Genomic DNA, 19,619 nt, shown 5'->3' on the forward strand with positions numbered 1-19,619 from the left:
TAGGTAGTTTTTCGCTTCCGTGTAGAAAGGGGAAAAATGCTACGACCTGATACGACTAGAGCACTCTAGTTAGAGTGTGGCCAAGAGGCCATGACGTATCCAAACAAACATGAAATTTGACGTATTTCTATTGTGTATACGTCAAATTCCATGTTCGTTTGGATACGTCATGGCCTCTTGGCCACACTCTAACTAGAGTGCTCTAGATACGACCACCGTTTAATCGATTATCACACTGTCATAATCGAGTGAATCGATTATTGCGAATTTTTGCATTGGCTAAGCCAAACCAAATGATTCGATTTCATTAGTTCTCATCAGCTTAAAACGAGCTCCTTTTCTTGTGGGACACCACGCTTGCCTCGGGGTTTGCTCAGGAACATAAATTGTGTCTTCGTCTGTTCAAGCTAACGTCAATCCAGCGCTAGCTTAGTTCTGTCATTAAGTTAGTGTCGGATTCTGGTGAGACGAAGTCAAAACGCAAATTCCATAACTAATTAAAGTCCTTTTATTTCAACACCACAATGCTACTGCTGGTAAAAAATTAGTCTTCCGAACTACCTGGTCGACAATAATCCTTACCTGATGATTAGGGAGGTAAAACTTGCTCCTTTGTCGGAATCCGACCTGATACCTATCGACTGTGGAAATGCATTCGTTGCGGGAAGATATTGCAGTGTGTATCCTATAGGCGATGTCGTTGTTCTTGGCTGTTAACTGTAGATAATAACAATATGCTCTTGGCTTATTCTCCACAGCGAGAGTGGCTGCATTTTCTTGCGAAATTAATGTAGGAAAGCCAGTAACACCATGATATGCATGAGACGCTTCTAATGGTATTATATTGAAAGGGAAATTTCCCGTAAAATGTGTCCAATGAACGCGGCTCTAGAATCGACTTAATTGTAATGGTTTTCGACAAGGAAATTGCTTTTTTTTATATGTTTTGAAATCTGTGCCTTTCTGAAACAGTTGGTAGTTTTTAGAAGCGGTGGGCCCAAATTCTGTGATCAAATTCCCGAGGTGTACAGTAACCTTAAACGGTCAAACAGACTCAGCGTCAAATCGGATCCCATCAGTACAATGCTTTCACAAATATGTCAATGATAAGACTACCACAATTGTTTAAACCAAATATTTCAGGAACTATAGTCGCATCAATATAGCACCGGCGACTTGTTCATACTTGTGCTGTCCCGATCCAGCTGAATATGGAATCCTTGGAGACTGCTGTATCAACTTAAAGGAAGTTCAACATCATGTGATCGCCTATGCCGTTTCAGGGTTGCTGACAATGTAAACCCCTTGCCACATGTATCGCATTTAAACGGCCTTTCCCCGCTGTGAGTGCGCATGTGTCCTGTAAAATCCGATTTATTTATGAATCCTTTCCCACAAACGTTACATTCGAAGCAGTAGATGCCTTCGTGGGTGCGTTTGTGATGAACGAATGCGCTATACACGACAAATTTCCTTCCACAAATATCACATTGGTGCGATCGCCCGTCCATGTGAGTACGTTTGTGAGCCCCTATTTGATTCCAAGTAGCAAAATCTTTGCCACAAATAGCACACTTGTGCGGTCGCTCGCCGGTATGAATGCGGTTATGCTCCTTTAGGCGATATTTGCTATTGTACCCTTTGCCACACGCTTCGCATTTGTAGCGATACTCACCCGTGTGGAGGGACATATGCGTGATCAGAGCATTTTTAACTACGAAATCTTTGCCGCACACGGTGCACATGTACGCTCGCTCACCCGTATGAAGCAGTATGTGGGCCTTTAGGTTAGTTTTGTGTGTGAAACCTTTACCGCACACTGTACACTTATACGGTCTCTCGCCGGTGTGTGAATACCGATGCTTAGAAACGTCACCACGTCTGAGAAATGTCTTGCCGCAATCATCGCAACTGAAGAGCCGTTCAGCTCGATGTGCCTGGACGTGTGCGGTAAGGTGTTGCTTCATGATAAATCGTTTTCCACAGAGCTCGCACTTGTGTGGCCGTCTGGAATCAATGGTCGGGATGGAAGATGTTGTGAGGCTGTTACATGGTATTCCACTGTTGTGTTCGTCGTCCTGTTCGTTGCTGGTAATTTGATTTTTTTCGCTGAATATTGGTCAAATAATCTTGAGTCAATATCAATTAATCTTTTTGGTCTGAAATTAAGTAAGCTCACCTATGAATGTACATGTGTTCCTTCAATCGAATAGCAGCATTGAATCCTTTGCCACACACATCGCACCTGTACCGATACTCACCGGTATGAAGAGACATGTGTGCCGATAGATGAGCTTTAAGCATAAAATCTTTATCGCATACGGTGCATTTGTGCGGCCGTTCACCAGTGTGAGTGTACCGATGTTGCCATAGACCAGCACTCCTAGGGAAGGTCTTACCACAGACATCGCAAGTGAAGGGCCGTTCGCCGTTATGTGTTCTGACGTGTTCGTTCAGGTTAGTCTTATGGAGGAATTGTTTGCCACAAAGTTTGCATTGGTGTCGCCGTGTGAGATCGGTTGTCGGGATGGGGGATGCTAGCGGCAGGCTGTTGGGGGATTTGCCAATATTCTGCCTGTCGCTGATAATATGAGGTAATTTAGATAACTGTATTCGTTCGGTAACTATTACAAAGAAACTTACCTTTGCTCGAATTCAATGTTGGGTTCGATTACTGCTCTGAGCTGGGAACTTCGATGTATCGCATTTGATGGATCAAAATTTTGCTTTTCAATATTGGTGAATTTATTTGAAATGACATCGTCTTGCTGAGTGTTTTCGTTTTTGTATGTAGAATTACTAGTACACAAAGGATTAAAATCTTTAGCCTCCAGCTGAATCTGTCGCAGCTCATCCATATCACTGAATGTTTTGAAACGTTTGAATACAGCGGCTTTGTACCACCGCTAATAAATTATCATGATTATATCGTGTACTGAAATATCGAAGCACATGTCGGCGCAGAGATGGCGCGATTATGAGTCTTTGAAGATTTCCCATATACAGCAACTCGACGAAATGCTAGATTATCTGGAGATAGAAAATATAAATATAACAGCTTTTCTATCCGATTTTGGTACGTTTTGTGATGCAGACAATCAATAAGTATGTAGAAGATACGAAAAATTTCAAGCAATACTTTTGAGGCCTCACAGCTGCTGTTTTCTATACTTGCCGCTTGTACAGCGCTGCGGTCTCAGAAGAGTTGGCTGGATTAACCGATCTGTCAAAATGCTTCTTTTGACCATTCGCACTGCTACTGATGGTAGAAAACTCCAGCATCTTTTCTGTAACAGCTGCGCCATCTAAGCGGCAAACGTGGAATGAGTATAAAATATCTGCGTATCTAAAAATAGAAATGTAGAACAATAGTATTTGTGCTACATTTCTATTAGTGATCTTTTACATAGAAAAAAATTAAATGAAATCGTTTTGTTGGATACATCATTTGAAATGTACATGATATGACAGAACCACGGAAAAATTTGAATGTGTAACTCGCAGCTTATTAAGAACATGGAAAAAAACAGAAAATAATCTAGGGCATAAAATATTTTGAAGTACTTTATGCAAAATCTATTGAACTCTGTGCTTTCACAATTCTTTGAAACTATTACAAGACATTAAAATATGTTAAAAAATTCATTTACAAGAAACCATCATCGTAAGTAGTCAAATAATTAGATTTTTATCCTCCCCCGGAAAGCTCGTGATTCTCGCGATGTTTGGAGCATGCCCTTTCCCTAACAAATCCTTTTCCGCAGATATCGCACTTGTATGGTTTCTGACCGGTGTGCGTTCGGATGTGTAAGTCGAAATAGTATCGGACAACGAACTCTTTTCCACATATCTCACATCGGTGTGGTTGATCGTCGACCTGATCACACCTGTGCTCGTCCAGTTTACGCTGTGTGAGGAACCGCTGGTTACAGGTTTTACAACCAAAAGCTCGCTCGATTCCATGCGATCGGGTATGCCGGCTCAACGTGCCGGCCATCGCAAAATCTTTACCGCACACCTTACACTGGTATGGCCTTTCGCCGCTGTGACTACGCATGTGCTCCGTTAGACGAGTTTTTGCTATGAATCCTTTGCGACAGACGTCGCATTCGAACCGGTAGATGCCTTCGTGGGTGCGTTTGTGATGAACGAACGCATTATTCTCGTTGAAGTTCCTCCCACAAACATCACATTCATACGGTCGCGCGTCCGTGTGAATGCGTATATGTGCCGTCACCTGGTGGATTTTGGCAAACCCCTTTCCGCAGATATCGCACTTGTGTGGTCGCTCGCCGGTATGGATGTGCTTGTGCTCCTTCAAACGAGTACCAGCATTGAAGCCTTTGCCACACACATCGCACTTGTGTCGATAGTCACCCGTATGGATGAGCGTATGTGCGTGGAGGGCTGTTTTATGCGCAAAATCCTTTACGCACAAGTTGCACTTGTACGGCCGCTCACCCGTGTGGGTATATCGATGATGTAACAGATCGATGCTTCTGGGGAATGTCTTACCGCAAATATCACAACTGAAGGGTCGTTCGCCCCGATGCGCCCGAACATGTTCGGTAAGGTGCCACTTCTGGAGAAACCGTTTCCCGCAAAGCTGACATTCGTGTGGCCGTGGGGAATCGATCGGTGGAATGGGTGGGACTGCCTGTGCACTGCTAGACTCGCTGTTCCCTGCGTTGTTGTGAGCAGTGTTGACTATCAATTTTCTATCACTGTAAATTTGTGAACAATTAGCAGTGTAAATAAAATTAACCAAAATAGAACATCTTCCAACTTTGTGAAAGGAAAAAGGCCTACCCTTGATCAGATTCATTGTAGCTTTCAGGATCATTTATTTGTTCCTCGTGATTGAAACCTTCGTAGGCTCGACTAGCCTTAAAGTCGGAATAATTCACATTTGTAGAATCGAAATGGTGTATTTCGATATCGGTGCATTTATTTCTAGCAGAACCATCTCGCTGTAGGTTTTCTAATGTTTGATCTGTATTATTAGTGCACTCGGCTCCATCTTCTAGACCAAAATCAGTTGTTTCTACTTTAATCTGCAGGGTCTCTTCCATTACTTTAAAATATTATTTTTATCTGTTCATGTTTTTCTATCCTTATGTCAAATGACATCTCTGCGAGGTATACATAAATATTCAGCTCGTTGTACACCTGGTGACATTTATACAGAAAGCTTGTCGATTTCAAAGAGAATAGTGAAAGAGACGCAGAGTGAAAATCAGTCAAAACGGCAACACTCCCTTTACGATGATTTCAACACTAGAATTTGGCAACCGTTCCCAAAGGCAGCACTTTAAATGACTCCTATTATATTTTGAAAGCAAACCTTTTGTCGATCGTTGGATTTGTTTATCAAACGATGTGCATTTTGAAACAAAGAGATGAAATAATTCTAAAGCTTGTTTTTACTCATACATAGACTCTAGAATGCACCTTACAATCACGATTGCACTAAATTCTGACGAAAATTCAAATTTCTTTTTTGATAGATTTACAATACTTATCTCCTCCAACTCAGGCATGAGTAATGTTTATTTACATTGCACGATTGGTCTGCTCAATAAGGTATTTTTGGCTTCACACTATTCGTCTCTTTCCCTATTCTCTTTGGTCGATTTAACATATTGTTGCGTTTCTGACAAAAACGTCAGACCGTTTGACTCGAATCTACATACAATAATTAATATTTGAAATTTTCATTTGAATAGTCAATATTCTCAGGGCATAACAAATGCTACCTGAATATTTTATTCGAGAATCAGCCGGATAGAGCACGCGGGCCCTAAATAATCTCTTAAATCTATAATGAAATAATTAAAAAATCAATTTATAGCTAGAGTCCCGCAAAGTTTCTCGCTAGGAACCGTTACAACCTAAAGAAAACAGCCATAGCTTCTCCCGTTTAATGCACAAGTACTTGCAAGTAAAACTCCACTTCCACAGCTTCAATGCTTTGCGATCTGCTGGTTGAGACGGTGTTCACACTTGTGCTTGTGCAATTCTTTCCGAGTGACAAACCGCTGCTTGCAACTTTTACAACCAATAAGTCCGTCGGTGTCATGTGATTGAGTATGCCGATTCAGGTTTCCTGACATAGCAAAACCCTTGCCACAGATGCCACACTTGAACGGCTTTTGGCCACTGTGAGTACGCATGTGTTGTGTTAAAGCTGATTTGTACACGAACCCTTTGCCACAAACTTTGCATTCGAATGAGTAGATGTCCTCGTGGTTGTGCATATGACGGACGAGTAAACTATTCTCGGTAAAGTTTTTTCCACAAATTTCACACTGATACCGCCATACACCTGTGTGAACACGGTGAATACGTATGTGAGACGCCACTTGAGCCTTGGTAGCGAATACCTTTCCGCAGATATCACATTCGTGCGGTCGCTCACCGGTGTGAATGCGCTTGTGTTCCTTTAAGTGATGTTTGGTCGTGAACCCTTTGCCACACACATCACATTTTTTGCGATTCTCTCCCGTATGCAGGGGCATGTGCCCTCGTAGCGTACTTCTTTGGGCAAAATCTTTACCGCAAATGGCGCACCTGTGCGGTCGCTCGCCCGTATGAATGGGCATGTGTTCTTTCAACCGAAAGCGGGAATTGAATCCTTTGCCACACACCTCACACGTCCACCGATACTCTCCCGTATGAAGGGGCATGTGCCAGGTGACACTACTTCTGTGGAAAAACTCTTTACCACAAACGGTGCATTTGAACGACCGTTCCCCGGTACGGGTATTTCGATGGCTGGTAAGATCGCTACTTCTGGTGAATGTCCCCTGGTGAATGCTGGAATCAACAGCTGAAGTGGGAGATACTGACTCTACGCTGTTGGATTGTTTCCCGTTGTTCGGCTCCTCGTCGAGTATCTTTTGCTTACTGAAAATACATTGAAATATAACTAATATATGGAAAATCACCTTTGATCAGATTCATTATAGTTTTCAGAATCGCTCGTTGTTTTTGCGGAGCTGGGTAGCCTATTACTTTCTGGAACATAATCCGCTTTGGAGACATCAACTTTGTGGAGTTGGACATCGTCTTGCTCTAAGTTTTCTAATAAACCGTTGGCATTATCTGTGCACTGTGTTCTCGTGTACTCGGCATCAATTGGCTGTAGCTTAGTCTGCAGGACCTCTTCCATAATTTTAATATTACTCCACTTCACGATATTCTGATATTTTTAAATTTCTCTGCAGTACCATGCGGAAAATGTGATATCAACAAGAGACCATTGTTGTCAGATATTATTAAATGCTGAACATTAGCACCTCGGCGATCGAAACTGAAGTAAAAAGTTTCAACAAATACAATCAGGTATGTCTTTAGTTTCAAGCCAAACTTTGTAGTTAATATCAGCGCACAACAGTCCGGTCTAGGACAACTGTAAGAAAACCATGGCTTTTACAGTAGCTACGCTGAGGTTTTCTGTTATATCCTTTTTCTGCCTAACGAAGGGTTGAATGTGAATCCATACATTCTTTAAATAATAATTAAATTGATTATAACATGAACGATTGTTGAATGTTGTGAAAATAGATTCCTCAATGTTGAGAAAGGTGAAGAATATCAATATCGGAAGCCTACCGCCGCTTGGTCAGTGATATCCATAAAAGAGTGTTTCACACGCTTGTTTTAGTGTTTTGTATTTACTGCAACTGAACCTTTCTCTCTCGGTTGGTGTTTCCTTTGCCGACCGGGCGTGAAACGATGCTAACTCTTCAATCATAATCATACATTACATCCCCACATTAAGTTTTACATATTTTGAAAATAATAGTGAATAGTTTTGGTTAATATGCCTCACTTGAAATAAGAATTGGATTTCAATTACGGATTTTTTCTACATTCTCTCAGTCGCCAGAAGCCTCTTTCAAAACCTGCTACTACCGAATCTCCTTCGCTATTAATTGATGAATTCCAACTTCTGTCAACTACTTGAATTTCATCCGCTCGTTCTAGCATAACCATATCTTAAACGATTTTTTTTTTATTATTTTAACGACATTCAATAACTAAAGATTACTGGGTAGGGAAAATTTAGAGCCATAGTACTCAAGTAAGAGTAAGGATGTGAAGTATACAGATCGGAAAACTAGGGTCATTAGAACAGGCTTATTACCTTACGGGCTTAATTTTTGTCTTCTGTTGATGGGGGTCGAGCTTAGGCAGGAACTTAAACGGCACCCGATGAGGTTTTTTATAAATACCGGTATGGCACTTTCCTCTGTTTCCAAAGAAACTGTAGCATCTATAACGCCGGTAGTAACGAAGGGCTGTCCTCTGCAACCACAGCTATAAGTACTTTCTTACGAGTTACATTATGCTCTATAACCGGCCGGAAACCAGGATCCCGAAAAAAGTTTCAATTTCAAAACCGATTGTCCCAGTGCATAACGAACGAATTCTTCCTTATATACCTTTCCGGAAATAAAGCTCACACCTGCCCCGGAATCTAACTCCATACTATAAAACTGTCACTTGCTTGGTTCTGCATCACATTGTGGAGGGAAAATTCGTGACACTAATGTAGTGCTGCCGAACCACAATTTGCTAGTCGTTCTCGGAGATGTTTTCTCTATCTGGGCCAAAGGATTCCGTCATGCACTCTGATAAAATTCGCTATATTGAATCTATTGATTTCACACGATTTTTTTGCAATTTGAAGCAGCACATAAAAATTATCTGTCACACAAAGATTTTTAGCAGTGTGGTGTGGCTTCTGAAAATCGGTTTGTAAGGGCCCCTTTTCGCTACATTTGTTGCAAACGTAGTTCTTGAAAGGGCAATCCTTCCGCTCATGACCCGACCGTTTTCCGTTATTGTTGTTTTGTCATTGATTAACCTTTGACTTCGATTTTGACTCCGATTGCCTTTTTTTAAATAGTGAATCGCTGTAGTTGATGTTGAATCTGCTTCGTATTTCCTGCGCTTTCTCCAGAGGCAGTGTCTCGCTTTCCTCACATACTCTATCGAACATCTAACCACTTAGTCCGCCAACAAACTTATTGACCAGGTTGTGCTGCAATGCATCTCCAAACTTGACGAAGTTTCACTCCCATACTGTTCTACGCGTTGAGGCGCTCAACACTGCGAGTAGTCGACCACATCTTCACACTTATGCTTGTTTAATTCTTGCTGAGTGACAAACCGCCGTTTGCAACCTTCACAACCAAATAGTCCTTCGATGCCATGGGAGCGTGTATGCCGATTCAGGGTTCCTGACATCGCAAAACCCTTGCCACATACATCGCACTTGAATGGTTTTTCGCCGGTGTGTGTGCGCATGTGTTTGATTAAAGTGGATTTGTGCACGAACCCTGCGCCACAAATGTCGCATTCGAAGCAGTAGATGCCCTCGTGGGTGCGCATATGATGGACGAGTAAATAATTCCCGATGAAGTTTTTCCCACAAATTTCACACTGATACCGCCGGTATGTGTGAGTACGTATGTGAGCCGCCACTTGATTCGATGCAGCAAACTCCTTCCCGCAGATATCGCATTTGTGCGGTCGCTCACCGGTATGAACCCGCTTGTGTTCCTTTAAGCGATATTTTGTTGTGAAACCTTTGCCACACACATCACACTTTGAGCGATACTCACCCGTATGAAGCGGCATGTGCCCTCGTAGCGCACTTCTTTGGGCAAAATCTTTACCGCAAACGGTGCACTTGAATGGTCGCTCACCCGTATGAATGGGCGTGTGTTCTTTCAACCGAAAGCCGGAACTGAATCCTTTGCCACACACATCACACGTCCACCGATACTCACCCGTGTGGAGTGATATATGTGCAGTGAGGGCACCTTTGTGTGCGAAATTCTTTCCACACTGGGTGCATTTGAATGGACGTTCCCCGGTGTGGATGGTTCGATGGTACGCAAGATCACTACTCCTAGTGAATGCCTTACCACAGACACCGCAACAGAAGCGCCGTCCGCCGTGATGTACCCGAGCATGTTCGGCAAGGTGATGCTTCAATGCGAATCGTGTAGTACAAAGTTCACACCCGTGCGGTCGTGGAACAACAGTTGAAGTGGGAGGTACTGACTCTACGCTGTTGGTTTGTTTCCCGTTGTTCAACTCGTCGGCGGGTACCTTTTGCTTGCTGAAAATGCATTCCAATATAACTCTAATATATCAAATATCACGCAAAAGAATCACCTTTGATCAGATTCATTATAGTTTTCAGAATCGCTCGTTGTTTCTGCGGAGTTGGGTGGTCTATTACTTTCTGGAAGATAATCCGCTTTGGAGACATCAACTTCATGGAGTTGGACATCGTCTTGCTCTAAGTTTTCTAATAAACCGTCGACATTATTTGTGCACTGGGTTCTCGTAAACTCGGCATCAGTTGGCTCTAGCTTAATCTGCAGTAACTCTTCCATATTTTTTATATTAGTTTACGAACTTCTGTTATTTTTAAATTTTATAAGGCAAATACGCTAACAGGCTATCGTCACAAATAAACATACAAATTCGATCATGAATCGACCAAAGGGCCGAAATCGCAATGATATCGAATCGAGAAAAATAGCTTTGAAAATTCGGTTCAGAAAATTAAATCATATTTTAACAGTGTTTGCATACTGCGCCTTCAAATGTATTGAAACACTTTGAAACAATACTAGTTTTCGGAAGCATAACTAAGATGTTTTATATAATAACATTTTCGTTGATAAAATTGAAAACAGATTATTTCGCCGAGTGTTGTTATGAACTGTTGATTAGGCCATTTTTGAGTCGCCCTCTTGTTTTGACGACTCTCAATTTCGCCCTGCAGTGTCGCCAAAAAACAAAAATCAAATGTGGCTTTCGCCGTGCTCGCTGGAGGGGAAAATTTGTTATTCCCCCTGGGCGTAACAAGCACTTGGTTTTTGTTTAGGGCGATTCTGTTTGCGGACCTTGTAAACAATGATGCTGTCAATTTCGCCTGTATACACTACCATAGAAATGCAGAGGCGTAACCCGCCTGGCTTTTTGTTTACAGTTGAAAGTCGGATCCGCCGTTTTGTTTTTTATTGATTTTCATGAAGTGTGAAATATTTATAAATGAGTTTTTATATTTTTTATAAAGTATTTTTACTCCTCTTTCAGATATTAATCAAATCTCTGTTTGTGTATATTTGTTAGTTTCGCCCATTTGTCGGTTCACGATCGAATTCTCTGTCTCTCTGCTGGTCCCTGTGGAAAATGTGATGACAACAAGATGCCATTGTTGCCAGATTTTATCATATGCTGAATATTTCCGGTGATCGAAACTACCCCATAGAAAATTTGACAGTTGTGAAATTTCCCAGTAGACCGACTAAATCGGGTGCTTCGAAGTCGTCCGATTAGTTAACCGACTAAGTTGGGTTTCGTCGGTAAACAACATCCGTCGGCATCCTAATCACCAGATTTTATCTGTGTAATTCTGGTTCCAGTTTTATGTTTAGATTTAGTAGGTTGAAATAGACCGATTTCAACAGATTTCGTCCGTCATATTTAATCGGTCAACGCCTCGTTCAACGGAACCTCAGCGGCTTTGCGCCACTTCGGATTCTTGGCCTCGGATATGCGCCCAAGCCGCATCACACTAGCTCCGCTGTATAAGCTCACTTGTTATTGTTCAGTTTATCAAGCTTTGGTTAAAGATTTCACATTTCCCTCTCGGATTTGGTTTATTTAGGTTAAATACATCTTTTTGGCAAAAAACCGCATTAAAGTCGGACTTCTATCACTAAAGTCACTAAACTAGACAATTGCCGATTTTATATTATGCTTGAGTGAATGTGGTATTCGGGTTAATGACATTCGGGCGAGTGGTCCATTCGGGTTGATGGCATTCGGGTAAATGGTCCATTCGGGTTAATGACATTCGGGTAAGTGGTCCATTCTGGTAAATGATTTTCGGGCGAACGTCATTCGGGTAAATGACTTTCGGGCGAATGTCATTCGGGCGAATGTGATAGAACCAATCACAAAAAATGTCAATATGCATGACCATCTCGATCATGAATCGACCAATGATATCGCATCGAGATAGATAGCTTTGAAAATTCGCTTCAGAAAATTAAATTGTATTTTAACAGTGTTTGCACACAGCGCTTTCAAATGTATTGAAACACTTTGAAACAATACTAGTTTTCGAAAGCATAACTAAAATGTTTTGTATAATAACGTTTTCGTTGATAAAATTGAAAAAAAAAATTTCTTCGTGTGTTATGAAATGTTGATTAGGTCATTTTCGAGTCGCCCTCTTATTTTGACGACTCTCAATTTCGCCCTGCAGTGTCGCCAGAAAACAAAAATCAAATGTGGCTTTCGCCGTGCTAGCTGGAGGCGAAAATTTGTTATTCCCCCGGGGCGTAACAAGCATTTGGTTTTTGTTCAGGGCGATTCTGTTTACGGACCTTGTAAACAATGATGCTGTCAATGTCGCGCGTATACACTACCTTAGAAATGCAGAGGCGTAACCCGCCTGGCGGTTTGTTTACAGTTGAAAGTCGGATCCGCCGTTTTGTTTTTAATTGATTTTCATGAAGTGTGAAATATTTATAAATGAGTTTTTATATTTTTTATGAAGTATTTTCACTCCTCTTTAAGATATTAGGCAATCCATTAGGTTTTACACCAACCGACGTAACCCCGCAAAACGAGCCGGATGAACTTCTTTTGACAATTCTCGGTGGTTTGTTTACATGGAAGTTACGTGAGTTCGAATGCAACAGATGAGCAACCGTTGCGCTTGCACTCACGCATCTGACAAAGTAAACAAACCACCGAGAATTGTCAAACATGAACTTCATTCATTATGAGTTCATTCGTGTCGTCATCTTGTAGAACTCAATTAGACGTTTGTTTGACAATTCAGCGGTGGGTTCTGTCAACAAGTCTACTCCTGCGAACAGAAAAACTCGTCCGACAAACAACTTTGTTAATCCGATTCGTTTGATGTTGGATCGAATCAACGATATTGTCGGACGTCGCATCCCTCGGAGTAACGTCAGAATAAGTAAACAAGAAATAATCAGCTGATCAGAAACGTCTCATAGATTGCCTAATTCTCGACAAACATATGACTACGGCCTAAAAGCCAACTGTCAAAATCCACTTTGAATGGAAATTCCGGACAAAGCGTTACTAGCTGAACACAGTTCACAACAGATTATGAAAGAGAAAACTTTTCTCTTTCGTTTACTACCAACATTTGTGATTGGCGTGTAACGGTTTGTTCGGAATTTCCATTGAAAGTGGATTTTGACAGTTGGCTTTTAGGCCGTAATCATATGTTTGTCGAGAATTAATCGAATCTCCGTTTGTGTACATTTGTTATTTAGGCCCATTTGTCGGTTCACGATCGATTTGTTTCCTGACCAACAGAACAAAAATTTGTATTATTTTAGTTAACAACGACACTGGCAACACTATACCAACATATGGTGTTTGACAGCGACCTACACATGAAGCAGTACACGCTGCGTTACATAGCGGTACTTTGTTTACTTGGCTGATCAGCTGTTTCTAAAGGTTTTCTGTAAAGAACAGCTGATCAACCAAATAAAGAAAGAGCGCACCAAATGTCAATTCGGTCGAGTTGGGGTGCTATGTAACATAGCGTATTTTACTTGATATATGGGGCGTTATAGCTAAAAAGTATGGTTGTACACCGAGTACAGGCAATCGAATATTGCGAACCACTGATAAAAATTTTTTTACGGGAAGCAATGTGAATGTTTCGAATCAAAAATGCTACAAAGCATGACACTTTAAATCAATGATGTACTATTAAAATCAAACCACAATTACCCCAGAACAACCAGAATTCACTTCATGGAGCACATGTTCCGTTTTACCCCGCAGAACCCACTCATGATTCTCTCAGTGTTTGGAGCACGACTATTTCCGAGAAAACCCTTTTCAAACACTATCACACACATACGGTTTCTGCTCTATGTGCGTCCGTACGTGTAAATCAAGGCAGTATCGAACGATGAATTCTTCTCCACAAGTCTCACAACGGTACGGGTGATCGCCAGCATGTTCACACTTATGCCTGCTCAGTCCTTGCTCAGTGAGAAATGGTCGCTTACAAATGCCACAAGCAAAACACTGCTTGGTACCATGAGTTCGCCTATGCCGTTTCAGGACTCCGGATATCGCAAAATCCTTTCCACATATATCGCACTTGAACGGTTTTTCGCCACTGTGAGAACGCATGTGCTCTGTTAGACGCGTTTTCGCTAGGAATCCTTTGCCACATACGTTGCATTCAAAGCGGTAGATACCATCGTGGGCTCGCGTATGATGGACGAGCAAGTTATTCTCAACGAACTTCTTCCCGCAAATTTCACACTGATAGGGTCGTGCGTCCGTATGGATACGTGTGTGAACGGTCATTTGATGTATTGTAGTAAATCCTTTCCCACAGACGTCACATTTGTGCGGTCGTTCACCGGTATGGATGCGCTTGTGTTGCTCCAAGCGGGCACCACCATTGAATCCTTTGCCACACACATCGCACTTGTGCCGATAGTTACCGGTATGAAGAGGCAAATGCTTAACTAGGTTAGTTTTGAGGACAAAATCTTTGCCACATTCGGTGCACTTGTACGGTCGCTCACCGGTGTGGGAGTTACGATGTTGCGAAAGGTCACCACTGCGGAGAAATGCCTTACCACAGACATCACAGCTGAAAGGTCTTTCGTCGCGATGTCCGCGGACGTGTTCGGCCAGGTGCCCCTTCTGGAGGAATCGTCTACCACAAAGCTCACATTCGTAGCGCCTTGTGGAATCGACGTTTGAGATTGGGGACACTTTCTGCATGTTGCTGGAAGCTTTTCAATTGCGACGGTAGTTTGTTAGCATGGAGGTCGTTTCCGCTGAAAATATGAGAACCGTAGGGAATCGAGACATAAGTGTCAGTTCAATATTCCGCCAGGAATTCTGTGACAGAAAAGTATACTCACCTTTAATCGGAATGTTGCGTTGTTGAGAGATGGTTGCTTAGCTAGGGGCTTCGGAAAGTCAACTCTTTATTTTCTGAATCTCAATTCCATTTGAGCATTTAAAATTTTATGATATACGAGATTGGCTCCCTTTAGGATTGTATATGTTTGAACAATTTTATAATAACCTTTGTTAGAATCGTTTATTTCAAGACCAGCCTGCGAGAATTTCAACTAACAACAATCCGCGATATTGATATTATTGAAGTAATAGAACGATATTCAAAGAGCAACGAAAACAAATATGTTCAGCCTGCCCTACACTACGTTTGTACACATCTGTAACGTCACTGTATTACCTTTTTCTACTTCGTGCATTTTTGTGTTCTTGCAGCAGCAGCATTTCTTGATGATTTCCTATACCGAAGGATCCAAGTCATCAGTGCTTTCCAAAAACGGTGTTTCAACATAAATTTTTGCACATAAAGATGGACAACTGGTTGAGGGAACGACTGTCGAAGTACCTATGCTTTGAGGTACCAGACGAAATGATAAGGTAAGCAACCGGTATCCAACCCAAAGATACTTTGCCAAAGATTGTGCAATGCGGGTGTTTATTTTCCAGTTACATTCTAACCATCCACGGAGCACAGCAAATTGATGATTACTTCAAAACACTGCTCGATTTCAAAAACCCGGAGCACGTGGGATTTCTGAACGAGTTTAAACAACGATTGAGTTAGTATTGAAATTTAAACTACAAGTACATAATTTAAACTTTTACGTGATGAACAGGAAAAAGCCCATCGGACGGGCGAGGTGGAACCGGAAAAAATCAGAGATCCAACAACAGAGTACAACAGCCAAACAAAAAGACAGATCAGCAGCCACCGCTACCAGTTCAGAAAGCAGAACCAGCTCCGATAAGTCAACCGGTCTCGAATCAGGGAGCAGTAAAGAAGAAAACCAAATTTGTCAGTCTCTATGACCAGGAAGGACGAACGAATGTGGTTCTGCTGAAGGGGCGACACTTGTGCGACTGTCAGGCGTCCAAGCACAAGCTGGTCAATAATTGTCTCCACTGTGGTCGAATTGTTTGCGAGCAGGAAGGTAGTGGCCCGTGCTTGTTCTGCGGTAGCTTAGTGTGTACCGACGAAGAACAACGAATGATTGATAGTTCCTCGAAGAAGGGTGACAATTTGCGGCGAACTTTGCTGGATCAAAATCGGCCAAAGGGTTGGGAGGAGGCAGTGGCTACCCGTAATCGTTTGCTGGAGTACGACCGAAACAGCGAGAAACGAACGACGGTAATCGATGACGAGAGTGACTATTTCAAGGCCAACTCAGTTTGGTTGTCGGATGCCGAACGGAAGAAACTTGAGAAGCTGGAGGTTGAGATGAGGGAAAAGAAACATGCCAGCCGGCTGAGTCGCAAAGTGACGTTGGATTTTGCCGGGAGGCAGATAGTGGAGGAACCTCAGCTGACGATGGAGGTTGAAGATGAGATATTGAAGCAGATTGCCGGGTTTGCTGGAACGGATAAGGAAAATAGTGGTGAAAACCTGGTATGGAATAAAGGAAAGGAAAGGTTAGAGCAAGGTAATGATATCCATCCAGGAATTGTAGGGGAACCTCCGAAGGTAACCATAATAATTTTCACTTCAAACTAACCCTACAGTGTCAATTTGTAGTTTATAGACTTCAGCGCAGGATCACTACCGTCTAACCGGAAGGCAAATTCTTCCGGTGGCTTTGATGGAATTTACAGTAAAGTACAGGACAAAGAATTCCTTGAAATGTCCGACCTGCGACATTGCATTTCGATGCATCAGCCATGGGCATCGTTGCTGGTGGCAGGTATAAAGAAACATGAGGGACGCACCTGGTACTCGGCCCATCGGGGTCGGCTCTGGATTGCTTCCACTGTGAAACCGGTGGATATGGAACTTGTCCGACAGATGGAGCAGTTCTATCGGGTACTGTACAATGACGAAAACATTGAATTCCCTTCTCAGTACCCGTCTGGTTGCCTGTTGGGTTGCGTATCGGTTCAGGATGTTTTGCCCCAGGAAGAGTACCGTAAGCAATACCCCAACGGTGAGTCGGACAGCCCGTTTGTGTTTGTTTGCAGCGACCCGCAGGAGCTACCGATTCGGTTCCCGGTCAAAGGGCAGCATAAAATTTGTGGGTTTCATGCATTGGGAAAATTGACAGAAAATAACCTATAAATTACCTCGTTGCAGATAATCTTGATTCGAAAGTACACCAAGCTGCCGTAAAATCTCTTCAGAGACTGTCGAAACTGAATGCCCAAGCATAAATGGCAGTGTTGTCTAGAAAGGATATTCCTTGGGGAAACTGCAGTGATATCTGTTGCTGAATATGAATTATCATTGAAAAAATTATAAATTAGCCTCATCTAAACTGTAAAATTAAAATTAGTTATGAAATTTGCGTTTCGAGCTTAGTCCGACACTATCTTAGGGTCAGGACTAAGCTAGCCCGGATTAACGCTAGCTCCAAAAAGCAGACATTATTTGTGTTCCAGTGAGATCTAAACGGGAATCAATCGGATCGCATGTATAATTCAGAGATTGAACTTCAAATACCGCATTACAATATCAAATACAATTCACTGGAAGAATCCACAGAAATAACAAACAACAGTTAAACAAAGAATGTATTTATTGCACGCTCTCATCGGGGAATCGCAATTCGGATAGTTTTCCAGCCCCTAGTCGTATAAAGAATAATTTCACTAGTCTTACATATCTTCGGGATAACATTAAGGCTCTAAACCGTTGCGCTACTTTTTTACACAACCCTTCGGGCAGTGTAGTGGTAATCGATTAATTCAAAATGGCAGGAACTCTACACCCTTAGGATTGCGCATAACTGATACTGTTAATGGTTCATGTTCATCAATTCATCTATCGCCATCATATCACACTCACACGGTGTGCGCGCGAATATGCTGCTCCAATCCTCGCTCGGTGAGGAACCGCTGGTCGCAAATTACACAACCGAAAGGTAGTTCGCTTCCGTGAGACCTCGTATGACGTATATATGCTCCGGACTTCGGAAACTCCAACCCGCATATATTGCACTTGGCCATTTCACCGCTGTGTGTAAGCATGTGCTTTACTAATCCATTGTTGGCTACAAATCCTTTGTGACAAATGTCACACTTGAGCGGTCGCTCACCGCTATGAACACGTAGGTGTTCCTTCAAACGAGAACCGGCATTGAAGCCACGTCCACACACATCGCACTTGTGGCGATAGCGACCCGTATGAAGCGACATATGATCGATAAGGTTAGGTCTGTAGGCAAAATCTTTGCCACACACGATGCACTTGAATGGCTTCTCCTTGGTGTGTGTACGCTGATGTGCCAATAGACTGGTCTGCCAAGAAAACGTCTTTCCGCAGACATCGCAACTGAAATGCCGTTGCTCCTCGGGGCGGTAACACGAATGCCTCTCTAAATATCTTTTCGTTATGAACGCTTTGTCACACATATCGCACTGATACGGCCGTTCGTTCGTATGGGTAAGCATATGAGCTTTCAGTCGATCGGCTCTACCGAATTCTTTCTCGCAAACATCACACTTCAGCGGACGCTCACCGCTATGAATACGCTTGTGCTCCTTCAAGTGATTACTGTCATTGAACCCCTGTTCACACACATCGCACTTGTACCGATAGACACCCGTATGAATCGACATATGTACATTAAGGCCAGATCTGCAGTTAAATTCTTTGTCACATTCGGTGCACTTGTACGGCTTATCATTCGTGTGTATAAGCAGATGTGTCCATAGGCTGGCACTTCTCGCAAATGTCTTACCGCAGACTTCGCAATTTAAAGGCCGTTCGCCGCGATGAACGCGGACATGTTCTACAAGGCTCTTATTACGGCTGAATTTCTTGCCACAAATCTCGCATTCGTGAGCTTTCCCGTCTGATGGCTCAGTGGTATGAGTTTGGCGATGGCGCGTTAAGCCGCCGTTCGTGGAAAATGCCTTACTACAGACCTCGCAACTGTAGGGTCGTTCGTCACTGTGTGTACGAAGGTGCTGGAAGAGGTTGCTTTTCCGGGGAAATAATTTTCCACAAAGAGTGCATCCGAAAGGCTTGACGGAGTTGATGGTTGAGATGGAAGGTGTAGTCTGTACGCTGGCAGGTGCGTTCCCGATGTTCTGCAAGCCGTTCCACGTGGGGTAGGCTGTTAGTATTGTGCCACTAAAATATGGTAACCGTTAGTAAAGGTCCAGTAATTTGCGGCAAAGAACTAAGTGAATAAGAACGAACTTACCTACGATCAGATTCGTTGTAACTTCTAAAATCGACCGCTGATTGTTCTAAATTTGGTCCATCGAAGAATCGATTGCTCATATATTCTGAACCATAATTGGCAATCGAATAATCGGGATTATACACATGGAAGTTCCTTGCCGTGTTTGCAGCGGTACCGCCATTAACGTAGTGAGTTGCCGTTAGATCGAAATTTGGCGCTTCCAGCTTAATCTGCTGGAAGTTCTCCATATCACTAAAACCAGAATTTTCTTATCGGAATTAGTTTTTATCGTGCTTCCGACGTTTACAATTGCAAACTGATAAATTTCTAGCATCAATAATAAACAGCGAAGGATGCTTATAA

At 42.5% G+C, this 19,619-nt stretch overlaps 6 protein-coding genes across 7 annotated transcripts; 1 reads left to right on the plus strand and 5 right to left on the minus strand.

The window, feature by feature from the left end:
- Window positions 1-210: 210 nt before the first annotated feature.
- LOC131691475 (zinc finger protein 501-like) lies at window positions 211-2,985 on the minus strand. Its single transcript, XM_058977897.1, has 3 exons — window positions 2,644-2,985; window positions 2,180-2,581; window positions 211-2,109 (listed from the first exon to the last, which is right to left on the minus strand). Exons 1-3 carry the CDS (start codon window positions 2,856-2,858, stop codon window positions 1,236-1,238), a joined length of 1,491 nt encoding a protein of 496 aa, XP_058833880.1. The 5' UTR covers window positions 2,859-2,985; the 3' UTR covers window positions 211-1,235.
- Window positions 2,986-3,623: 638 nt separating this feature from the next.
- LOC131691482 (zinc finger protein 501-like) lies at window positions 3,624-5,269 on the minus strand. The gene is made up of 2 exons (XM_058977909.1): window positions 4,810-5,269; window positions 3,624-4,724 (listed from the first exon to the last, which is right to left on the minus strand). The coding sequence occupies exons 1-2, from the start codon at window positions 5,070-5,072 to the stop codon at window positions 3,689-3,691; spliced, it is 1,299 nt and encodes a 432-aa protein (XP_058833892.1). The 5' UTR covers window positions 5,073-5,269; the 3' UTR covers window positions 3,624-3,688.
- A 694-nt stretch (window positions 5,270-5,963) lies between these two features.
- On the minus strand, window positions 5,964-7,171 carry LOC131676221 (gastrula zinc finger protein XlCGF8.2DB-like). The gene is made up of 2 exons (XM_058955343.1): window positions 6,948-7,171; window positions 5,964-6,906 (listed from the first exon to the last, which is right to left on the minus strand). The coding sequence occupies exons 1-2, from the start codon at window positions 7,169-7,171 to the stop codon at window positions 5,964-5,966; spliced, it is 1,167 nt and encodes a 388-aa protein (XP_058811326.1).
- A 580-nt stretch (window positions 7,172-7,751) lies between these two features.
- Window positions 7,752-10,502, minus strand: LOC131691488 (gastrula zinc finger protein XlCGF49.1-like). 2 transcript variants are annotated; one of them, XM_058977933.1, is made up of 3 exons: window positions 10,192-10,502; window positions 9,633-10,135; window positions 9,402-9,570 (listed from the first exon to the last, which is right to left on the minus strand). In XM_058977933.1, the coding sequence occupies exons 1-3, from the start codon at window positions 10,413-10,415 to the stop codon at window positions 9,545-9,547; spliced, it is 753 nt and encodes a 250-aa protein (XP_058833916.1). In that variant the 5' UTR covers window positions 10,416-10,502; the 3' UTR covers window positions 9,402-9,544. The 2 variants fall into 2 exon arrangements, with proteins under 2 accessions (XP_058833906.1, XP_058833916.1); XM_058977923.1 differs by having other exon boundaries at window positions 7,752-10,135.
- Window positions 10,503-13,270: 2,768 nt separating this feature from the next.
- Window positions 13,271-19,619, minus strand: LOC131676222 (zinc finger protein 345-like). Its single transcript, XM_058955344.1, has 3 exons — window positions 19,275-19,619; window positions 17,911-19,201; window positions 13,271-14,850 (listed from the first exon to the last, which is right to left on the minus strand). Exons 1-3 carry the CDS (start codon window positions 19,502-19,504, stop codon window positions 13,930-13,932), a joined length of 2,442 nt encoding a protein of 813 aa, XP_058811327.1. The 5' UTR covers window positions 19,505-19,619; the 3' UTR covers window positions 13,271-13,929.
- On the plus strand, window positions 15,352-17,613 carry LOC131691494 (activating signal cointegrator 1). Its single transcript, XM_058977945.1, has 5 exons — window positions 15,352-15,513; window positions 15,583-15,695; window positions 15,753-16,597; window positions 16,649-17,141; window positions 17,201-17,613. The coding sequence occupies exons 1-5, from the start codon at window positions 15,446-15,448 to the stop codon at window positions 17,275-17,277; spliced, it is 1,596 nt and encodes a 531-aa protein (XP_058833928.1). The 5' UTR covers window positions 15,352-15,445; the 3' UTR covers window positions 17,278-17,613.

Source organism: Topomyia yanbarensis, chromosome 1 (assembly GCF_030247195.1).
Source record: "Topomyia yanbarensis strain Yona2022 chromosome 1, ASM3024719v1, whole genome shotgun sequence".
Classification (NCBI taxonomy): domain Eukaryota; kingdom Metazoa; phylum Arthropoda; class Insecta; order Diptera; family Culicidae; genus Topomyia; species Topomyia yanbarensis.